Source organism: Pteronotus mesoamericanus, unplaced genomic scaffold, assembly GCF_021234165.1.
Source record: "Pteronotus mesoamericanus isolate MK-2021 breed Mesoamerican mustached bat unplaced genomic scaffold, CSHL_Meso_final contig_50, whole genome shotgun sequence".
In the NCBI taxonomy this organism is placed as follows: Eukaryota; Metazoa; Chordata; class Mammalia; order Chiroptera; family Mormoopidae; genus Pteronotus; species Pteronotus mesoamericanus.
This window is the reverse complement of record NW_026555186.1, coordinates 19442063-19463782: the sequence shown is the minus strand read 5'-3', so window position 1 is coordinate 19463782 and position 21720 is coordinate 19442063. Positions and strand designations below refer to the sequence as shown.

Genomic DNA, 21720 nt, shown 5'->3' with positions numbered 1-21720 from the left:
GAAAATTTATAAAGAACCAATAGTGGAGTGGATGAAGATGAGAATCAAATCAGTAATTTGGAACATAAGGAAGAAAAAAACATTCAATCAGAACAGCGAGAAGAAAAAAGAATCCAAAAAACAAGGACGGGCTAAGGAGCCTCTGGGACAACTTTAAATGTACCAACATTTGAATATAGGGGTGCTGGAAGGAGAAGATAAAGAGTAAGAAGTTGAAAACTTATTTGGAAAAAATAATGAAAGAAAAGTTCCCTAATTTGGTGAAGGAAATAGAAATATAAGTCCAGAAAGCACAGTGAGTCCAAACAAGTTGGACCCAAAGAGGACCACACAAACACACATCATAATTAAAATGCCAAAAGAGAAAATCTTAAATGCAGAAAGAGAAAGCAGATAGTTACCTACCAAGGAGTTCAATAAGACTTTCAGATGATTACTCCAAAGAAACTTTGCAGGCTAGAAGGAACTGGCAGAGTATTCAAAGTGACAAAGAGCAAGGACCTACAACCCAGATTACTCTATCCAGCAAAGTTACCATTTAGAATGGAAGGGCAGATAAAGTGCTTCCGAGACAAGATAAAGCTAAAAGAATTCATCACCACCGAGTCCTTATTATATGAAATGGTAAAAGGGAAAAAAATCAAAACTATGAACATTAAAATGGCAACAAAATCACAACTATCAACAAGTGAATCTAAAAATCAAATGAAGCAAACAAGCAGAACAGGATTAGAATCATGGACGTTCAGATCATTTGGAGGGTTATTAGCTGGGAGGGGGAAGGGACAGAATGGAGGAAAAGGTGCAGGGACTAAGAAGTACAAATTGGTAGATAAAGAATGGACAAGAGGATGTTAAGAATAGTATAGGAAATGGAGTAGCCAAAGAACTTATATGCATGACCCATGGGCATGAACTAAGGGGTGGGGAATGGGAGTACCAGGTGGAGGAGGGCAAAGTGGGAAAAATTGGGACAACTATAATAGCATAATCGATAAAATATATTTTTTTAAAAAATGGAATATAATCTGACGGGGGCAATAAAGCAGCTTTAGCTCAAACATGTAAGCTTTACTTTAGCTTCAATAAATGTTAATATTTTTCTTAGTAAGTCCTTTCTGAGAATATGAGGCTAAAATATGTCTAAAGTCAGAAAATCCACCCATCATTCTAATTTTCATTACGTTTACCATGTAATTTTAAGTTATAGCATTCCATACTTTCCCAAGCATTTAAATCATAAAGATATTTGTCAGCCATAATAAAATGTAAGAATAGAAGTAGAAGAATTTAGAGGCAGGGAACAGTGGAAATTGTACGTAAGACCTAAAAAAATTTCAGTTTGTAAACTAGGCATATTTTCCTGGGAGCACGCCAGCACCTTTCCCTTCCTCCTCCTCCTCCCCACCGGCAGGAAGCTCTTAAATTTTAAGTGACTCCAGGAGACTTGCAACCAGGGGAGCAATAGGCAGCAGCAGCTTGTCCCAAGCTAACCCCTGGAACCTGTTTCCAAGGCTCTCTTCTCTGGCCTCTCAGTGAGCCAAAGCAGCCCCACTTAGGCTCACTCCTGTTGCTGCTTCTATTCTAAGCTCTTCCCTGTCCCCAGCTTTAATAAACATACTCTATAATGAAAAATAATATAAAACCCAAAGGATGGAATATCCAAATTTTAAATAAGAACAGAAAACTATTATACTCTGAAACAGTCTCTTGCTTAGAACAAAATGACAACTTGAATTATTTGATACCCTTCTTTGTATCTCCTCCTTAAAACTAATATTAACTTCTACATACACATACAGTCTATTAAAATTGTTCCAAAGAACTGTCTATATAAAATTTTCTTTGTGTCAGTGTTACCTTACATCACCTGAAATCCTTTAAAAGGTATTTTCAGGACACATATATATGCAGATAATTATAACTTACATGATAAAAATAATACTAACAATAGAATGATAATACATTTATTATAATAGTAAGACATTTATTGAACCCTACTCTGCCACAGGCACTGCTCTCAGTATTTTACCTGTATCAATTTATTTAATCATCACAATCTAAAAAGCAGATATTATTATTCCCCTTTTACAGTAAGAAAACTTATTGAGGTATAGAAAGGTTAAGTAACTTGTCCAAAAGCAAACAGCATAATTAATGAGATAAGATTTAAATCAGGATATGTGTTCAGAGCCTGCATTTTTAATCTTTGTGTTCTAATGCCCCTCAATATAGTAACTACAAATTAACTACATAGAAATTTAGTAAAAGAAGTATTATTTGTAAAAATAAGTTCTATTTAAACTTTTCAACATGAAAATATAAACTAAGAAGATACTATCCTATACATTAAGACTCAAAAATTATATCATAATTCAGCAATGGTAGAATTTTCTTTTCATAACTCCACAAAGGAATAATTTCCCACATGCTCACCGAGGCCAATACTGCTGCTAATACAGATGCAACGAACTGTGGAATCAGAACCTCATCTACAAAGAGTAAATCCCAGCTCTTTTGTGCACCACTCAACAGAAAAATGTGTCCTTTTGCTCTATTATTTGCATCGAGTACCTATCAAAGATACAGCTAATACAAACTAAATGTTTTTCACATATATATATAAAATACCATTATTACTACATGTCCGACTCAATAAAAACAACAATGGTAATCATTCCTTAGCTCCTCAATTAAAGTAAGATTAAGCTTGAGAAAGAGCAGACCAAATGGAATCTGATACTAGCTTAAGAAGAAAAATATTAAGGGAGATTTTGCCACTCTAAATCACCAGTATATTTTGAAATCATGTCAGAATTTATTTTAAGCAGATTTCATAATAGTGGCAGCAAAAGGGCAAAACTACTTTTAACTGTTTCAATTTTTTCAGGCACTGCTTCTATTACCAGGAGACTATCCCCTTAGAGAAAATCCACCACTACACATGCATTATGTAAATTATACTGTACATACTAAACAAAATATCCTCCCCATTCACCCCTAATGCAAAGAACAAAATATATCACAGGACACTTCTGAATACTCTACCAAGGTTCTTACTGTCACAAGATTTGGATAAAAGGAAGTATTTCCTCAGGGTACAACCAAAGTCATTAAAATAAAATGGTGTTTTGCTCCATAAAATCATCCTCTTTTTCATTTATAATTTGATTGTAAAACAGGTGTGAGAAAGTTCAGTAATTCAGATAATCGAAGTTTTACTCCATTTCACCTTAAGCAACAATCATATTTGAAATTTTCATCCCCATCTCTTTAAAAAAAGAACACAGTAACATTTATAAATATTAATGGCAAAGTTAGATCTTTATTAATTCTTCCCTCTTTCTGGCCCTAAAAACAGTATGAAAGTTCTTTAAATTAGGAATGTAAATATAAAACAACAAAAGTGCGCTGGCAAAGAGCAGGTACTGCTGACTGAAGGCATGCAGCATTTGAAACAGAAATCAAGAAACAGTAGTTGTCCTGGCCTTTGCTATCTCAGCTCCCCTATCCTCGGCTGAACAGGGGAGTCTGGCAGGACGCAGAGCAATCTCCCTCTCAGTTTAGGGGGCCATCTTGAGTAAAGGGCTGGCTCTTAAAGGCACAAGAGGACAATTTAAAAAAAGATAAAGGAAAGAAAAAGAAAGAAACAGTAGTACAGGAAAAAAAATGCTTCTTAATAGTGTCCTTTGTTTTGGATTCCAATTCTGGAATTAAGCACGTGGCTAAGGACATTAGGCATTTATTAAAGCTCCAATTCAAGATTCTTTTCAGCTAGCCTACAAAAGGCCTCTACACAAATAGGGATGACTGAAATGAAGAAGCAGCAATAAAAACTATCTTTTCAGCCAAAAGGTGAAAAGGAGAGAGAGAAAAAGTGACAGGAATTTAGGGAGGAAGAGTGCCAACTATCCTACACATGCCAGCCCTGCACAAGCTCCTATGTGCTCCAGAAGACATCAGCCAATGTAAGTCTCATTGCTTAGGTAAGTCTCAGCTGGAAAAGAAATGAAGGAAGCAAAGAGGAAGAATAAAAATGTTCCTTCTATATTTCTTCTCAAAAAATGTGGAGGGGAAAAGGAATATTCAGTTAGGTAATATAAAAATAAGCTATTGAATGAAACGTTTTTTAGATACTGGTCCAGGAAAACCCCAAATACTGGTATTTCCTTTTTCTAAGCCAGAACAGTGCCACCCACTGACTGCTGAATGACTTTAACTGAGAAGTACACAGACTTGACTCCATGAATATCAAAAGGAAACCATTCATTGCAGGAAGTTTTATTTCTTCTGGCATTTCACATATTAAACTTTTTTCCCCTCAGGACCACCTATCTTTTATAGCTGAATACTGACGTACTTAGCAATAAAATATCACATAATCTTTTCATTACTTTAAAATACTTTCAAAAAAAGCAATAAAGCAAAAATAAAATGGTAACTGCTAAAACGAGGTCATGGGTATATGGCAGTTTATATTTGTCCTTTATTTTTCTGTGTGTCTTTATAATTTCATAACAGATTTTCTTAATCTGTTCATTAAGAAAAATGGTAGTTAACAGTTCTTAACAAAAAAGGTAGTTAACAATTATAACCCAGCACAATGTAATAAATGTGCTGGAATTAAGTAGAAGATGTTGAGTAGGCCTATATTTTATTCTGTTTGGAAAGGAAGTAGCCTCATACTACATGAAAGCACAGCAAGAAAGCTGAAGTGGTCAGGAGGTGAACTCCAACAAGGTGTACAGAGTAAGTCCTTGCTAAGATAAAATCTTAGAGACTGCCTAGGCAAAATATAAACTACTCTGAAATCCAAGGCAACACATTATGAGCATAAAACTTGAGAAAACCAAACTAAAAATTAAGGCTTCTAAAGAAGGGTAATAAAGAGTAACTGTAACACAGAATCTTCTAGATAAGACTTCTATATGAAAGGCTTTCAATAATAAAAAAAAAAAAAAATGAACAAACGCAGATGTGAGGATGAAAATGGGTTGGAGTGGTGTAGTCTGATGGGAGGAGGAGCCAGAAACGAAGGAATGGAGGTGATCTCTAGAGGCTGCAAAGATAAAGAAACAGACTCTCTCCCCTAGGAGCCGCCAGAAGGAATGCAGCCACCGTGACAGCTTCATTTTAGGACTTCTGATATTAGAACTTCTGACTCCAAACCAGAATAAATCTAATGGAATTGATGATTATCAAAAAGAACTTAGAAAACTAAAGTTTGAATCCATTATTTTTGGATCAAGGCACATTGAATTGCTTAGGAGAAAGAAGGCTTTTTAATGGCTTGTCAACAGGTTTATAAAACTTTACAGGAAGAACTGACTGCAAAAGAAAGGAAGACATAAAAAGAATAATTAACCCTGCAGAAAATGAACTAGAAATAACCAAAACTCATCTCAATCAGACAAAGTAAGAAGTTGTAACACTGAAAAGTGAAAGGTGCAGTCAAGAATAATTTTTTCCAAAAATATTTTATGTAAGTATGCCATATATATTTGAAACATCAAGGTCCTACATATTTTAGTAACAATGAAATCACAGGATTAAAGATGTACAACACCTGGGGGGTGGGAGGGACAAACCAAAGGGATACAGGTCAGAAAAATTAACAAGAAATTCACAGAAAGACTTGAGAGGATGTCTATTTCTTTTTGTTGTTGTTGTTGTTTTTTAAGTCCTCACCCAAGGATATGTTTATTGATGAGAGAAAGAGAGAGAGAGAGAGACAGACAGAGACATCGATGTGAGAATGAAACATCAACCGGTAGCCTCCAGAACGCACCCCAACCAGAGATCAAACGCACCAACCTAGGTATGTGCCCAAAACCAACATAGATGTATGTATAAACATCATAAATGGATGTAACAACATTGTTATTTTTAATGCCAAGAAATAAAATTAGATTGGAAATAAACAAGCTTAAATACCTTTCAGATATTACCTATTATTCTGAAAATTTCAGGTCAATTAGAAAAAATTCATAATCTTTCAATAAAATGGATAAAATTATAATTTTTTTATATAAGTAGCACAGTTTTCATAATCAAATTATGTTAAATCACTTACATCATAAAATAGTTTTCTATCAGCAGCTAGACGTTTAGAGGCCAGGGTCTTGGTAACATGATAGAAGGTAAGTAATGCTCTATGCTGTCGAAGATCGTCTTGGACTTTCACAGATTCTATAAGAGTGGGAATCAGTTCGGGCCACTGTCTGGGACAGTCCAGTCGAGCAACTTTTGCAATCAGCACTGCAATCTGAGTTGCAATCTGGAGAAGAAAAATTAATCATCAGAAATAAACATATGTAATCAAAGCAATAGATAAAAAATGCATTCATAGTTGAAAATTACTTTTTTGGTTAACTATACATTTGACCAAAATGAGTAAAATTTTCACAAAACAACTGTTTAAGACAGTAGTTTTCAAAGTGTGGTCTATGGATCTCAGGCTAGAGGCCTAACTAACATCCTTTCTGTGAGGTCCTCCCTTTCCCAATAACGTATTCATATAACTTCTACTAAAATAATATATTGCAACAGAGTAAATGAAGAAGCAGCTATGGAAATGCAGATGCATTTCTACACTAAAGGCATATACAGACATGCAGAAAAATTCAACTATTCTCATTAAATTATCTATTGTTTTGAGAAATATCTGTTTTTTAAAATTCTGTTTAACAAGTAATGGTTTTATTATTTTTAATATTTAAATTTTTTCAGTTTTAATTTCTAATAGAGTAAATATCAACAGATATAACCCTTTAGGGTTTTATTTTGGCAGTATAAGGAACTTCTAAGATCATAAAGGTTGAGAGCTATTGACCTAAGAATAGAAATGAACATCAAATATTAGGTATTTAAATAATGATATCTGTTCAGATCAGTATTTCTCAATTGCTGGCTGACAGGACATCTAACCAATGGTTAACCTCTCAATCACCCAAACCCTTTCTGATCACCTCCTGCCCCAGTGAGAGTTACTCTATTCCTTTCCACCTTCCCTCATCAACTTAAGGAACTGTAAGGCAAAAACTGAGATCATTTAAATAAGTTGAGATAAAACTGCATTGGATACACAACCAAATACAGTGCACTTTGTATCCATAAGCTAAACTTATTCTGTTCTTAGGGGGGAAAAAATCCACTATGGGGGGCACAGGGGGCGGGGGGCAGGGAACTGTATAGTTTACTATACATCTCCCATGTAGTAAGAACTGAAAATGTGATGGATAAAATAGACAAAAACCTGAACTCATACTGTAGTTTACAAAAAGGGGGGAAGATGATCTAAGTCATTAAAATGAATTTCTATGCAGTAATACTATAAATACAGAGATTGTTTTCAATGTTAGGTCAAAAACTGAGGAAGTTTAAAAAGTATGCAAGTGTATGTTAAAATGACTTCCAAATTTTAAATAATTAAAAGTGAAATCTAACCAAAATTCTTAACACCTAGAACTGGGTCTCAAAATTTAAAAACCAACATATATGTACATATAAACATCACAAATGGACATTATGTAACAACATTTTATTTTTAATGCCAAGAAACTAGATTTAGATTGGAAAGGAAACAAAAACTAAGGAAAGAGAAAGAATAATTAGCATTCATTTTCTCACAAACCTGGTTTATTGGTTCATTGAAGTTGGTGATTAGCCCTGCACGCAATGTAGATTTCTCCTCCTCTGAGAGAGCACTGAAAAAAGATATATTTATTATGCAAGAGAATGCTACCTTACAATAAATGCTGGTAAGCACTACTGTGAATTTTAACAAGAAAAAAGCTTTTTAAAAGAGATGTCCCTGATTGTTTTTGGTACATAAATAACTTGCATTAGTTGTACACTGGCACATAAAGTAATTCTAAAGCATAAAATTCCCTCACAATCGAACAAATAGGAAGCACAAAATAGTAAGCCATAGCAAATAAGACTAATCCACAGTAATGAAAGTGATATTTTGATGTTTGCTTTTATCGATGTAAAAATGGTTGTGGACAAAAAAAATTAATGACTTGCTAAGAAAATCTGAGTAAAAATCAATCTTCCACTAACTTCTTTTATAAAATCTGAGTGAAGTTATTCTACAGGGAAAAGAATGAGGAATTAGAGAATGTTGGGATTGGAAGATTTATTTGAAATCGAGCAGTTTAAAATCTTTTAGTTTACATATCTGGAAAGGGTAAACAATACTAGTGATCTTGACTGCAAAATAATGAAGGAAACTAGACAGCAAAAGGACAGGGATGGCTAATAGTCACTGTATAAGAATGTATATTTTGCTTTTTGAACAAAATCAATGTATTAGTTATCTAAAAATTAAATTTTAAAGCCCTCATACTCAGATTTTTCATTCTGGCGGATGAATCATCCAAATAAAATCAGTTACAAAAGTTGTGGAGAATTAAAAACAAGTTTTAAGGCATCTGTAGATGTGAATTGCCCCTGTGAAAAGATATGTTCAAGTGCCAACCTCAAGAGCCTGATTGTGATCTTACTTGGAATCGAGGGTTTTACAGATGTTAATCAAGTAAAAATGAGGTCATATTGGATTGCAGTGGGCCCCAATCCAATGACTGGTGCCCTTTATAAGGAGAGAAAAATGTGGACAGAGACACAGAGAAAACATGTGAAAGGAGTCTATGTGATGATGGAGGTAGACATCATGGTGATGCAGCTGCAGGCCAAGGACTGCAGACTGCAACCAGAAGCTAAAAACATACAAGGAAAGATTCTTCCCTAAAGCCTTCAGAGTGAGCACAGCTCTGCCAAACACCTTAATTTTAGACTTCGAGCCTCCTGAACTGTGAGAAAATACACTTCTATTGTTTTAACCAACCCAGTTTGTGGGAGTTTGTTACAATAGTCCTAGAAAATAAATACAACATCTAAAAACAATTTCGGCATCCACGACTTGGAGACTCCCTGTGAGGTTTTTGTCCTCAAGAAATCAAGCTGAAAGACTGAAGAGCTAAGGAGAGTCCTCACAGTGCTGGAAAGACAAAAATTAAAGTTCGGAGCTCACCAAAAAGGCAATACTTTGGTAAACACCCAAGACTTGCAGTTGAAACCCCAGGAAAGCTAAAAGTAAGGAGATTAAGAGTAAACCAGCAAGAGACTACCCTCAATTAGAACATAGCTGAGATCATAGTTTATTTGCTTGCCTGGAAAAAATACTGTTCTCTCTGGAGAAAGATAACAGAATTCAAGCCTCTGCAATTTTCCATATACAATGCTCAGCATTCAATCAAAATGTATCAGGTATACTAAAAAAGAGGGAAAAAAATGACTAAAAGCAAAATACAAGTAGACACTGATCATATAGACAATGTAATTATCAGAATCACATTTAAAATATTTAGGATGATTAGCCCTAGCCAGGTGCTCAGCTCAGTTGGTTGGAGTATCATCCTGATGGACCAAGGCTGTAGGTTCAATTCCCAGGTGGGGAACATGCAAGGGTCAACCAGTGAATCCATATATGGATGAAACAACAAATCAATGTTTCTCTCTCTAAAATCAGTGAGTAAAAATTTTTAAATATATATTTAGGATTATTACACTCAATAAAATAGGTGAAAGATGGAGAATTTCCCCAGAAAACTGGAATCTGTTTTTTAAAAAATACTACAGGGACAGCCCGGAAATGATAAACACATGAAGTGAAATAAAGGTAGCTGAAGATAGTTCAGTGGGAAAAAAAAAAGACTGATGTATAATGAGAAAATTTTGCTTTTGAGAGAGTTCATTTACAATGTGCACTACAGAAATACTGAAGGCGCTTTTTCAGGCAAAAGACAAATGGACCCATATGGAAGCCTGGTAACACTGAAAGGAATAAAGAACACTAGAAAGGTAAATTTAAATGACTACTGCTGGCAAAATAATATAAAATACTGTATTATGGAGTTTAAAATAGGTGGTGAATTAAAGTACTCAACAAGAGCATAAAAGACAGGAAGGCATAAATGAAGTTAAAGTATTATAAAGTTCTTGCATTATCTGGAAAAAGTAAAGTACTAATCTAAGGACAGTCTCTAGGAAGGCAAAGATGCAAGATACAACTTCTAGGAAAATCATTTGAATAATAAGCATCTTAATAATCTTGTAGAGGGAAAAACTGAGTAACAACGAATTCAAAGGAAGAAAAAAAAGCGGGACAGCTCCTGTAAGCCAGCCACGAGGTTATCGCGAGACATCCTCAATACCAAGCGCCTGGGAGAGCCAGTGTGAGACAAAGAGAGAGTCCTTCCCTGCCGCAGGATAATCAAGAGTTTTGGCCAGTCCTTTGAGCACAGACCAGGATAGTGAGGAGCCAGACGCAAAGCACAGACTATGGAGCTGAAACGGATTAATAAGGAACTTAGTGATTTGGCCCGTGACCCTCCAGCACAATGTTCTGCAGGTCCAGTTGGGGATGATATGTTTCATTAGCAAGCCACAATTATGGGACCTAACGACAGCCCATATCAAGGCGGTGTATTCTTTTTGACAATTTACTTTCCTACAGACTATCCCTTCAAACCACCTAGGGTTGCATTTACAACAAGAATTTATCCAAATATTAACAGTAATGGTAGCATTTGTCTTGATATTCTAAGATCACAGTGGTCTCCTGCTTTAACTATCTCTAAAGTTCTTTTATCCATTTGTTCACTGCTATGTGATCCAAACCCAGATGACTCCCTAGTGCCAGAGATTGCACGGATCTATAAAACAGACAGAGATAAGTACAACAGAGTATCTTGGGAATGGACTCAGAAGTATGCCATGTGATGCTACCTTAAAGTCAGAATAACCTGCATTATAGCTGGAATAAACTTTTAAATTACTGTTCCTTTTTTGATTTTCTTATCCGGCTGCTCCCCTATCAGACCTCATCTTTTTTAATTTTATTTTTTGTTTACCTCCCTCCAGTCATTAACATGCTCATCTGAGACGACTTAAAAGTTATTCCAGCTTTGGACAATAACTGCTCTGAGAAACTGTGAAGTAGTTACAAGAGAACAGTTGCCCAAGATTCAGAATTTTTTTGAAAAAATGGAGCACGTGTATTATATGGCCAATGTCTTCGCTCTGACTTGGTTATGATACTGATACCACTCCTCACTGCTCTAACATGCTGAAGCAATCATCCGAGGGGGAGGGAGATGGATGCTCGGTTGTCGCATCAGAGGAAGCAGCACTGTTCTAACAGCATCCATTCTTGTTTAAGCCTTCCACTGTTAGAGATCTGAGGTTACATGATATACTTTATGCTCATAACTGATGTGGCTGGAGAACTGGTATTGAATTTATAGCATCAGCAGAACAGAAAATGTGATGTATTTTATGCATGTCAATAAAGGAATAACCTGTTCTTGTTCTACAGAGAATGGAAATTGGAAGTCAAACTCCCTTTGTATTCCAAAATAGGGTCTCAAACATTTTGTAATTTTCATTTAAATTGTTAGGAGGCTTGGAGCTATTAGTTAATCTATCTTCCAATAGACTGTTTAATATAGTACTGAATAAATGATGCAAGTTGTCAATGGATGAGTGATCGACTAATAGCTCTGCTAGTAATTGATTTATTTTTCTTCAATAATGTTGCATAAGCCAAAAAAAAAAAAAAGGTGGTTGGGACAGAGATCAGAGAGAAACAAACAGAAACAAATAGTGGATGGTAGACTTGACCTCAACTTAAACAGATGATAGACTTGACCCCACTTTTATTAGTAATCACTTTAAATGTAAATAGACATAATACTAAAATTAAAAATACATTTATTGGATTGCATTAAAATAAAACCCAACTACTATTTGTTATTTGTAAGATAAACATTATGAATGGAACACAAAGAAATTCTACAAGAAAAAGCAGAGAAAAATATACCATGCAACCATAAGATGGCTGGTCTAGCTCTATTAAAATCAGACAAACTAGACTTTAAGCCAAAACACGTTACTAAAGGTAAGAAGAACATTTCATAATTGGGACAAGGTCAATTCCACAGGAGGATAATAACCCTGAACTTACATGATCCTATAATATAGCCCTAATATATAGAAAGTAAAAACAGAATGAAAAGAAGGAACAGGTAAGCCCACAATTAGAGATTAATCTAGAGATTAATACACACCTCTCAGTAAATGATGGGGAAAGCAGTGCAAAATCATTAAGGACCCAGAAGAGTTACAGCATAATTAACAAATGTGACCTGACATATATAAAACATTACAATCCACAATGGCAAAACCTACGCTCCTTTCAAACTCACACAAAACGCTTACTAGGATACCAATCATATGCTGGGATCATAAGACAGAGCATTTCAAGAAATGAAATCAGTAACAAAACAGTAACTAAAAAGCCCCAATTGTTTGGAAATTAGGTAATATACTTTTAATTGACCCATGGGCTTACAGCAAAATCACAGGAGAAATTTTAAAATATTTTTAACTGAATGGTAATGAAAATACTACCTATCAAAGCTTATAAAACTGAACTTAAACCATGATTAACAAGAAATGCCTCAATTTTTTTTGCATATTTAAGAAAAACAATGAAAATCAACTATGTAAGCTTCCATCTCAAAAAGCGAGAAAAAGAACAAGTTAAATCCAAAAAAGTAACAGAAAATACATCAAGCTTTGTAAAGTATAGTAACTAAAGCAAGCATAGCCAAAAAAGCCAACAAGACAAAACGGAGAATCCAAAACAGATCCCTGCACATAAAGTGCCTGATTTATAACAAAGGAACCACTGAAATGTGACAGGGAAAGACTATATAGTGCTGGCTCTACTTCAATACAAACCTTACACAGATATCACTTCCAGATAGATCATAAACCTAAGTGTGAACAGTAGGGGGAGGGGGAGCTTCTGGCAGAGAACTTAGAATATTTTCATGACCTTGGGTTAAGCAAAAATTTTGTAAATAGACCCCAAAACAATTAATCATAAAAGAAAGGTAGTGAAACTGAAATTAACATTAAGAGCTTCTCTTCATCAAAACACCATTGAAAAAGTGAAAAGGCAAAGTGGAAGAAGATATTTTCAATATGTATATTCAACAAAAAACTTACATACAAAACATATACAAAGTCACACAAATCAATAAGATTACTCAATTTTTTTACTGTGCAAATGACAGGCCCCTCACAAAAGAGGGTATCCAAATGAAAAGGGTACCCATTTATCATTAGGAAAATGAAAAAGTTACAAAACACACCAGTATGACTAAAATGAAAAGCTAAGTGCTGATGACAACATGGAGTACAAGCTAACACTCACATGCTGCTGGTGGGAGTGTAAATTGGTAAAATCTGTGTGGAAAATTAACTGACGGTATCCACTAGAGTAGAGTATATATCTGACTATACAATGCACACTTACATGCAGCAAGACATGTCAAAGAGTTTTCAAGGAAGCATTATTTTTAACAGTCAATAACGAGAAAGAACCCTGATGGCCCATCAACAGCAGAACAAGTAGGTAATTGTGGTGCGTTCCTAAAATGGAATGTTACACTCCTACATAAAAGAGTACACCACTGCTCAAACTACATGGTTAAATTTCACAAATATAATACTGAATAAAAGCCAGATACAAAACAGAACGTACTATGTGATTTCCACTTAAATGAAGCTCAGAAAGAGGAAAAACTAATCTATGGTGAGTGAGATGTCAGACTACTCACTTGGTGGGCAGAGGGTGGAATAGGTGAACTATGAGGGGGCAGCCAAGAGGCTTCTGGGGTGCTAGTAATGTTCTGCCTAGTTCTAAATGGTAGTTACATGGGTGTGTTCACATTAAAAACATTCAAACTATACCTGTCATTTGTACATTTTTAAGTATGTTATATACAGGGTGGGCTAAAGTAGGTTTACAGTTGTCCATATGGAAAAAGACAAATACTACAAATAAATAATACAATACTTAGTAAATAATACAAGAATAAAGTGTAAACCTACTTTTGCCCATTCCTGTATTATACCTCAACAAGTTTTTCGAACCTTAATAGACTTGCTCAAGGTCAGTAAACAAATGAGAAAACAAGATTAAGATAAACATTTGGGTGCAGAGTCAAAGCCCAATGAAAGTCTATTCTATGCTTTTCCATCAGAAATGATCTCTCTAATCATTTCATAATTCTGCTATACTTCCCAACTTCAATAGCTCGCCCTCTATTATCAAACCTATGAAATGTTTTCTGCTATACTGTTTTGCTTTACACTTGAAATTCAAGTTTACTTCTATGTCAAGGAACCAGGTACAACAGTTTTCATAATTCTAATTAAAAGAATATAACATAATAAGCTAAAAGGAGAGAATATTAAAAATATACACCTATTAAAGAAAACAAGCCATTAACATGCAAGAAAGATTTAGCAACTCTCCAATAGTAGTTAATACTCTACCTTTAGTTTTATGTACATGCTATCATTAGATGAATTCAGACTATATCCCAACTAGAAACTGGACAGTATAAATTAATTAGGACACAATTAAAGTTGCAATGTACTTAATGATATATAAGTTTATGTTAATCCTCATTCTGTGAAAATGGTGTTAAGAGTAGGAATTATAACAACATGAAACTTAGATAAGAATATAAGAATAAACTCCAGTCAAGATGGTGGCGTAGGCAGACATGGCTCCTCTCTTCGTACAACCACATCTATATTTTATTTAAAATTTTGAAGAACCATCACTCAGAACCATCAGAAATCAAGATGAATGGAAGTCTGACAACTACAGAATGAAAGAAACCACACCCATCCAGACTGGTAGGAGGACCACAGATGCAGAATGGGATGGTCCTGTATCCGCCTGTGGTCGATAAAAATTCTGGAGGGATATTTCGGGAGCAAGGAGTCTCAGCCTCACACCAGGCCCCCCAGCCCAGGGTTCCAGGGCCAGGACAGTAAGTCTCCACAACTTCTGGCTGCAAAATTCAGCAGGGGTTGAGTCGGTAGAAAAAACTTCTGGACCCCCAAGCAGTTTCTCTTAAGGAACTCACACACAGGCTCACCTACTCAGACTCACTCCCTCTGAGCTCCAGCACAGGGTAGCAGCTGGAAAGGCACCAGTGGCACACAGGGAGAAACTGAAGTGTCTGGCATCGAGGCAAGCAGGAGCCATTGTACATTTTCTAAACGCTCCCCACACAGAGCCACAGAGTGGACAACCTGGTGCCACATCTGAGACACCATCAACCTAGTTAATACTCTTTGACCCTCTTTGGAGAAGCCCAGAGACACTGCCCCACCCAACTTATGGGCCTACCCAAGTTGCTTTTCCATAGGAATGACAGGTCTTGACTCATGCTTCGCAACTTCCTAAATCCTCTCAAACAAGTAACACCTGGCCTCAGTGAGTCCCAGGCCCAGCACTAGCAGCAGCCACCCTAGATTTACAACCTGGCTTTGTCTGAAAATCTCCAATTCTAGCACAAGTAGCAGCTATCTCAGATTGCTTTATAGCTTAGGCAGGGTGGTCACAGGCAAAACACAGGTGAGGGCTGGCCGTGGCCTGCAATACCCAGGAAACCCCCGGGCCAGTGCACCCAGTGAACAGCCACAGACCATGTCGGATCACCACCACCCTGCCCCTGCACAGCTCACCCCTCCACAGAGGGTGGACGTTGGTGGTCAGTGGTCGCAGCCAGTCCTTGCAGCTGACTGGCCTGGGTAAATCCCTCCCATTGACCTGCCAACAGCAATCAAGGCTCAACTTACTAGGATGCATTCAGCCCACACAAAGAGTGCACCCTGAGTACCCAGCTTGGGTGATAAGGGAGGCTATGCTAATGGACCCTACTGGACACTTACATTAGGCCACACTACCAAGACAGAGAGTCAAAGCAACTCTACTTGATATATTGAAACAAATACAGGGAGGCTGCCAAAACAAGGAGAGAAAGAAACACAGCCCATATGAGAGGAGATCAAAACTCCAGAAAAAGAGCTAAATAAAATGGAGATAAGCAATCTGTCAGATGCAGAGTTCAAAACACTGGTTACAATGATGCTCAAGGAACTTATTAGCAAGGACCTTCACAGCATTAAAAAGATCCAGTCAGAAATAAAGAATATACTAACAGAAATAAGGAAGAAATTACAAGTAAATGACAGAGTGGATGATGCCAAGAATCAAATCAATGATATGGAACATGAGGAAGCCAAAAAACAACCCATCACAACAACAAGAAAAAAGAATCCAAAAAATAAGGACAGTATAAGCAGCCACTGGGACAACTTCAAGCATTACAACATTCACATCACAGGGGTGTCAAAAGAAAAAGAGAAAGAGCAAGAAATTGGAAATCTATTTGAAAAAATAATGAAAGAAAACTTCTCTAATTTGGTGAAGGAAATAGACATGCAGGTCCAGGAAGCACAGAGTCCCAAACAAGATAGATGCAAAGAGGCCCACTCCAGGACACATCATAATTAAAATGCCAAAGGTTAAAGATAAAGAGAGAATCTTAAAAGCAGCAAGAGAAAAGGAGAGAGTTATCTACAAAGGAGTTCCCATAAGTCTGTCAGCTAATTTCTCAAAAGAATCTTTGCAGGCTAGAAGGGTTGGCAAGAAACATTCAAAGTCATGAAGCGCATAGACCTAAGCCAAGACTTGGCTCTATCCAGCCAAGCTATTATTTAGAATTGAAGGGCAGATAGAGAGCTTCCCAGACAAGAAAAAGCTAGAGGACTTCACCATCACCAAACCATTATTATATGAAACATTAAAGGAACTTATTTAAGAAAAAGAACAAGATCAAAACTATTAACAATATAAATGGCAAAAATACATATCTATCAAGTGAATCTAAAAATCAAACTAAGCAAACAGGAAGAACAGAGGCAGATCAAGGATATGGAGAGCATTCTGATGGGTTCCAGATGGGAGGGGGTATGGGAGAAAGGGTGAAGAGATTAGGAGGATTAGGAAGTACAAATAGGTAGTTACAGAATAGCCACAGGCATGTAAAATTATAGGAAACAGAGTAGCCAAAGAACTTACACACAACTCATGGACATGAAGAATGGTGAGAGGATTAGCTGAGGCAAGGGGTGCCAAGTGTAGAGGGGCAAAGAGGGAAAAATCAGGACAACTGTAATAGCATAATCAATAAAATATAATTTAAATAAATAAACAAAAATAATACAAACAAGCATATCTTACGGGTCAATTTAAATATCAGTTTGATTACTAATCTTTGTTCCCTTGCTCCCTTTCTCAGTACATTCTTAACATCCTTTTCTCCTAAGTACATTCATCCTTTCCAGCTTGTATCTCAATATATACTAAAAGAGATACCTTGGGATTCAACTTCCTAACACTATAAAACTTAATGCCATTAATTTTTTAAAACAAGTAAATTCCAGTTTTAACTCTTCATGTGACAGTAAAATCTGAAATATTTAATTATAACCAGTAAAAAAATCAATTTTGGGCCCTGACCGGGTAGCTCAATTGTTTGGAGCATCATCCCAACAAGCCGAGGTTGCGGGTTCCGTCCCAGTCAGGACACGTAACAAGAATTGACCACCGAATGCACAGATGGGTAGAACAACAAATCGATGTCAATCTCTCTCTCTCTCAAACCATTAAAATTTTTAAAAATTTTAGGAAATTCCTGAAATTTAACTGGACATAGCAGCAGAAAAGTTTGTGCTGCAGCACTGTTTCCAATAACTTGATAATAATTTCTCATCACTAAATATCCTCTCTCAAAATTATGAATTAATTTTAAAATAAGAGATGGGTTTGCTTTATAATACAGTATCTTAAGTACAGCCTTAAACTATTCTAGTTGCTTCCAATATATTCAAGAACACATTTTATATGCATTTTAAAGTACTCAGACAAGTTTGCCTTTTTTTTTTAAAGTCCTCTAAGTATAAGAGCTATGGTGCCATCTACTGGAAAGCGAAGGCTATGTTAGTTCTTCAGCAAGATTCACTATTTTCTACCAAATAAATTCCAGGGTCATGTCTACATTACCTTTCCGTCATTTACGTAACATGTAATTAATTATCAAGAGAAATATGTTCACTTAACCACCTATTGAGCAGTTACAACTGAATCTCACAAGATTGCAAATGTACACTATCTCATTCCCACCACAAAGGAAATTATGCAGAAGACACAAAAATTAATATCCAGCTGGCTCAGAAAAGACATTGGATTTCTTTCTCAAAGATTTGGGTTTTCAAAATCCTAATCTCATATTTCTTTTTTAAAAAAAAAGACTTTTTCAACATGACTCATTCAACTCAGCCTTTTTTTTTTTGTGCCCGTAAAATTAAAGATCCTCAAAAGCAGGGCAACTAGAAATCCACACAACCCCCCTCCCTCAAATTAAAAAAAAAATCATGGAAAAAAGCAATAATATGGATATTGATTTGGATATTGATATAATGAACTATGCAGAACACTTTTTTAATAAGTATTACACTTATTTTTCTTTTAAATGTCAAACACTTCACAAATTTGCATGTCATCCTAGCACAGGGACCATGCTAATCTCTACAATGTTCCAGTTTTAGTATATGGACTACTTAAGTAAACACAGACTCATTCTTTTACATAAAGAATGAAGATTAACAGGTACATTCCAATACTTTCCTGAATTTGGAAAGGATTACTACACTAGGAGGAGAGTGATGAAACTTACTGAGGTGCTACACGTCTCCAGTAACGATCAATTCCATTTTTAAAATACAGCACAGCAAGCCACCTTACATTTATATCCAGAGAGTGGTTTGTGAAAATATTCTGTAAATAAAAAACATAGTATTACAATAAACATACCCACAATAAAATACTAATAAATTTTTAATTTCATATAAACTATAATACCATATTATTATTTTCTAAATAACTATAGCTCTACATTTCATATAAGAAAATATACCCATTTAGTAGAATGTTAATAGTTTAAGCTGAGTAATGGATAGGTGAAGATTCATTACATTATTCTACTTTTAAGTATGTTTGAAATTTTGCCTAATAAACGTAAAACAAAATAAACATCATTATACGTCACTATCTACACACACAGGAAACTGAACATCGTCTAAATTAAATAAAAATGCACCCATCACAGCGTAAGTTCAAAGATTCTAAAGAGTCAAACCCTTGGGATATTAATGTATTCTAAGAAATGAATTATTTCAAAATACTGTCAGTAAAACAAGTGTGCTTATCATTGTTTGATAGAACAGTCTTAAGTTATATAATGTAGATGTGACATGAATAATTTCAACTCAAAATTAACCATTACTCAAAATATTTATTTGCTACGTTAATACAGGTAATCCTCACTTTGCACAGTAGTGGGAGACTGTAAAAATGATTGTATAAGCTAAACCATGCAGCATAATCTTAATAATTAGGGAGAAACTAACAATGGTTCTGCGATCTTTAAATTTTGTATCAAGAATTTTATTAAATTATCGAAAATTTATAACTGGGTTATAAATTTATATGAAAAAGAACAGTAAAACTAATACTTACACTGCAATTTAAAACATCACAGGACTTCTGATCAAGATGGCAGAGTAGGTAAATGCCCTCAGCAAATCCTCCCACAACCACATCAAAATTACAACTATACTACAGAACAAACATTATTCAGAACTATATGAAATCTAGCTGAATGGAAGTCCTACAACTTGGGATTTAAAGAAGCCGCCACATTGAGACTGGTAGGAGGGGCAGAGACGTGGAACAGGCTGGTCCCACACCCACATGCGGCAGTTTAAAATCGGGAGGGGTATCTCAGCTTTGGAGGTCCCCCCTGAGAAGTGACAGACCCAGGCCAGGGTTCCAGTGGTAGGACGAGAAATTCCTGTAACTTCTGGCTGTTAAAAACCAGTGGGGATTGTGTCCAAGAGAGACAAGGGCTACTGGAGTCCCAGGCAGTTCATATGAGCCCATGCATGGACTTATTTGGACTCATTCCCTCTGAGCTCCAGCGCTGGGGCACCAGGTTGAACTGTACGGCATCAGGGCAAGAGCTGGGATAGCAGCTTTCTGCCAGGCAGAGGTCACTGTTCCTTTCTGGAGACCCACCCCACTTGCACATGCAGAGATGGCAGGTAGGCACTGTATCTGAGTCTCCATCAACCTGGCTATCACTGTTTGCACTGCCCTGGCGATTCCCTGAGACCCCACCCCACCCAACTTGTGGGCCAACCCAAGTCGTTTCCAGTGGCTTTTCCTACCAACGGCCTCTACTGCTTCATGCTTTGGGCTTTCCTAAAATCTCTGAAACAATCCATATCTGGCCTTTGTGTACCTGTACATCTTGCTAAGTGGCTCCAGGCCCCGCAGCAGCAGCAGCAGCAGCAGCAGCAGCAACCGGCCCTGATTTGCAGTTTGGCCTCTCCTGGGCACCTCCAAGTCCAGCACAAGTAGCAACCATCTCCAGAAGGCTCTATAGCTTGTGCCAGGTAGCTGCAGGCTGGGCACAGACAGTAGCTGACTTTTCACTGCCCAAAAGGCCCCACAGCCAGGGCTACCCAGTGGACAGCTTCAGGTCACACCAGATTACAACTCTACCACCTCCACAAGTAACACACTCAATGGAGGGCTGGGTGAGCACCAAAGCTCCACTGAAGCAAGTCCTGCTCCAAAGGATCGACTCCTGTACAGCAGCTCCTCCACTGTAGTCACAGCCAATCCTGGGAGCCAAATGGCCTGGGGGGGGGCGGGGTGCGTGTCAGTCCTTCCCAGTGATGCCAACAGCAACCAAGGTTCAAGAACGGCAGGACAGTGCACACAGCTGACACAGGGCTGCACCTACAATGCCCAGCTTAGGTGACTGTGAGGCTGCCCCATCAGGCATTATAGGACATCTACTACGCAAGGCCACTCTCCTAAGTCCAGGAGACATAGCAGCTCTATCTAATACACAGAAACAAACACAGGGAAGCAGACAAAATGCAGAGACAAAGGAGCCGATCCCAAAAGAAAAAATAGGAGAACTCTCCAGAAAAAGAACTAAATGAAATAAAGGTATGCAAACTACCAGATACATGTTCCAAATGAAAGAAGAGAACTCCAGAACAAGAACTAAACAAAATGGAAACAAGCAATCTACTAGATGCAGAGTTCAAAACACTGGTTATAAGGATGCCTGATGAACCTAGAGGAAGAGTATATGAACTTAGAATTTCAACAGCATAAAAAGGACATGGAAACTGTAAAAAAGGATGTGTCAGAAATGAAGGATACACTAACTGAAATGAAGAAAATGCAGGGGTGTCCAACTTGCAGCTCGTGGGCCACATGCAGCTTAGGATGGCTATGAATGCAGCCCAACACAAAATCCTAAATTTACTTCAAACATGAGACTTCTTTTGTGATTACATGTTGCAATGTATTTAATGTGGCCCAGAGACAACAAAAGGTTGGACACCCCTGACAGCGAATCAACAGAATAGATGAAGCCAGAACTAAGTCAATAATTTGGAATATAAGAAAACGAAAAAAAAACACCCAATCAGAACAAAAAGAAAAAAGAATCCAAAAATCTGAAGATAGTGTAAGGAGCCTCTGAGACAACTTCAAACATACTAACGTTCACATCACGGAATGCTGGAAGGAGGAGAAAGTAAGAAATTGAAAAACCTATTTGAAAAAATAATGACAGAAAACTTACCTAACTTGGTGAAGGAAACAGACGTACAAGTCCAGGAAGTGCAGAGTCACAAATA

At 36.7% G+C, this 21720-nt stretch overlaps 2 protein-coding genes and 2 non-coding genes across 7 annotated transcripts in view; 2 read left to right on the top strand and 2 right to left on the bottom strand.

The window, feature by feature from the left end:
- Positions 1–21720, bottom strand: part of IPO11 (importin 11) — a 192386-nt gene that overhangs the window by 150604 nt on the left and 20062 nt on the right. For all 4 annotated transcript variants that reach the window (XM_054578401.1, XM_054578402.1, XM_054578403.1 and 1 more), the window contains exons 3-5: positions 18675–18775; positions 7634–7706; positions 6074–6277 (exon numbers count right to left, since the gene is read on the bottom strand). In XM_054578401.1, the coding sequence (XP_054434376.1) occupies positions 6074–6277; positions 7634–7706; positions 18675–18775 (378 nt within the window). The remainder of the gene's footprint in view (positions 1–6073; positions 6278–7633; positions 7707–18674; positions 18776–21720) is intronic.
- On the top strand, positions 3479–3616 carry LOC129074790 (small Cajal body-specific RNA 11). Its single transcript, XR_008529594.1, has one exon. It is a non-coding gene; the product is annotated as a small Cajal body-specific RNA 11 (non-coding RNA).
- LOC129074572 (ubiquitin-conjugating enzyme E2 D3-like) lies at positions 10277–10785 on the top strand. Its single transcript, XM_054578405.1, has one exon. It carries the CDS (start codon positions 10456–10458, stop codon positions 10783–10785), a length of 330 nt encoding a protein of 109 aa, XP_054434380.1. The 5' UTR covers positions 10277–10455.
- On the bottom strand, positions 18467–18568 carry LOC129074774 (U6 spliceosomal RNA). Its single transcript, XR_008529578.1, has one exon. It is a non-coding gene; the product is annotated as a U6 spliceosomal RNA (small nuclear RNA).

Coding starts and splice junctions, on each gene's coding strand:
- LOC129074572 (XM_054578405.1), top strand. CDS start 10,456: ATGGGACCTAACGACAGCCCATATCAAGGCGGTGTATTCTTTTTGACA.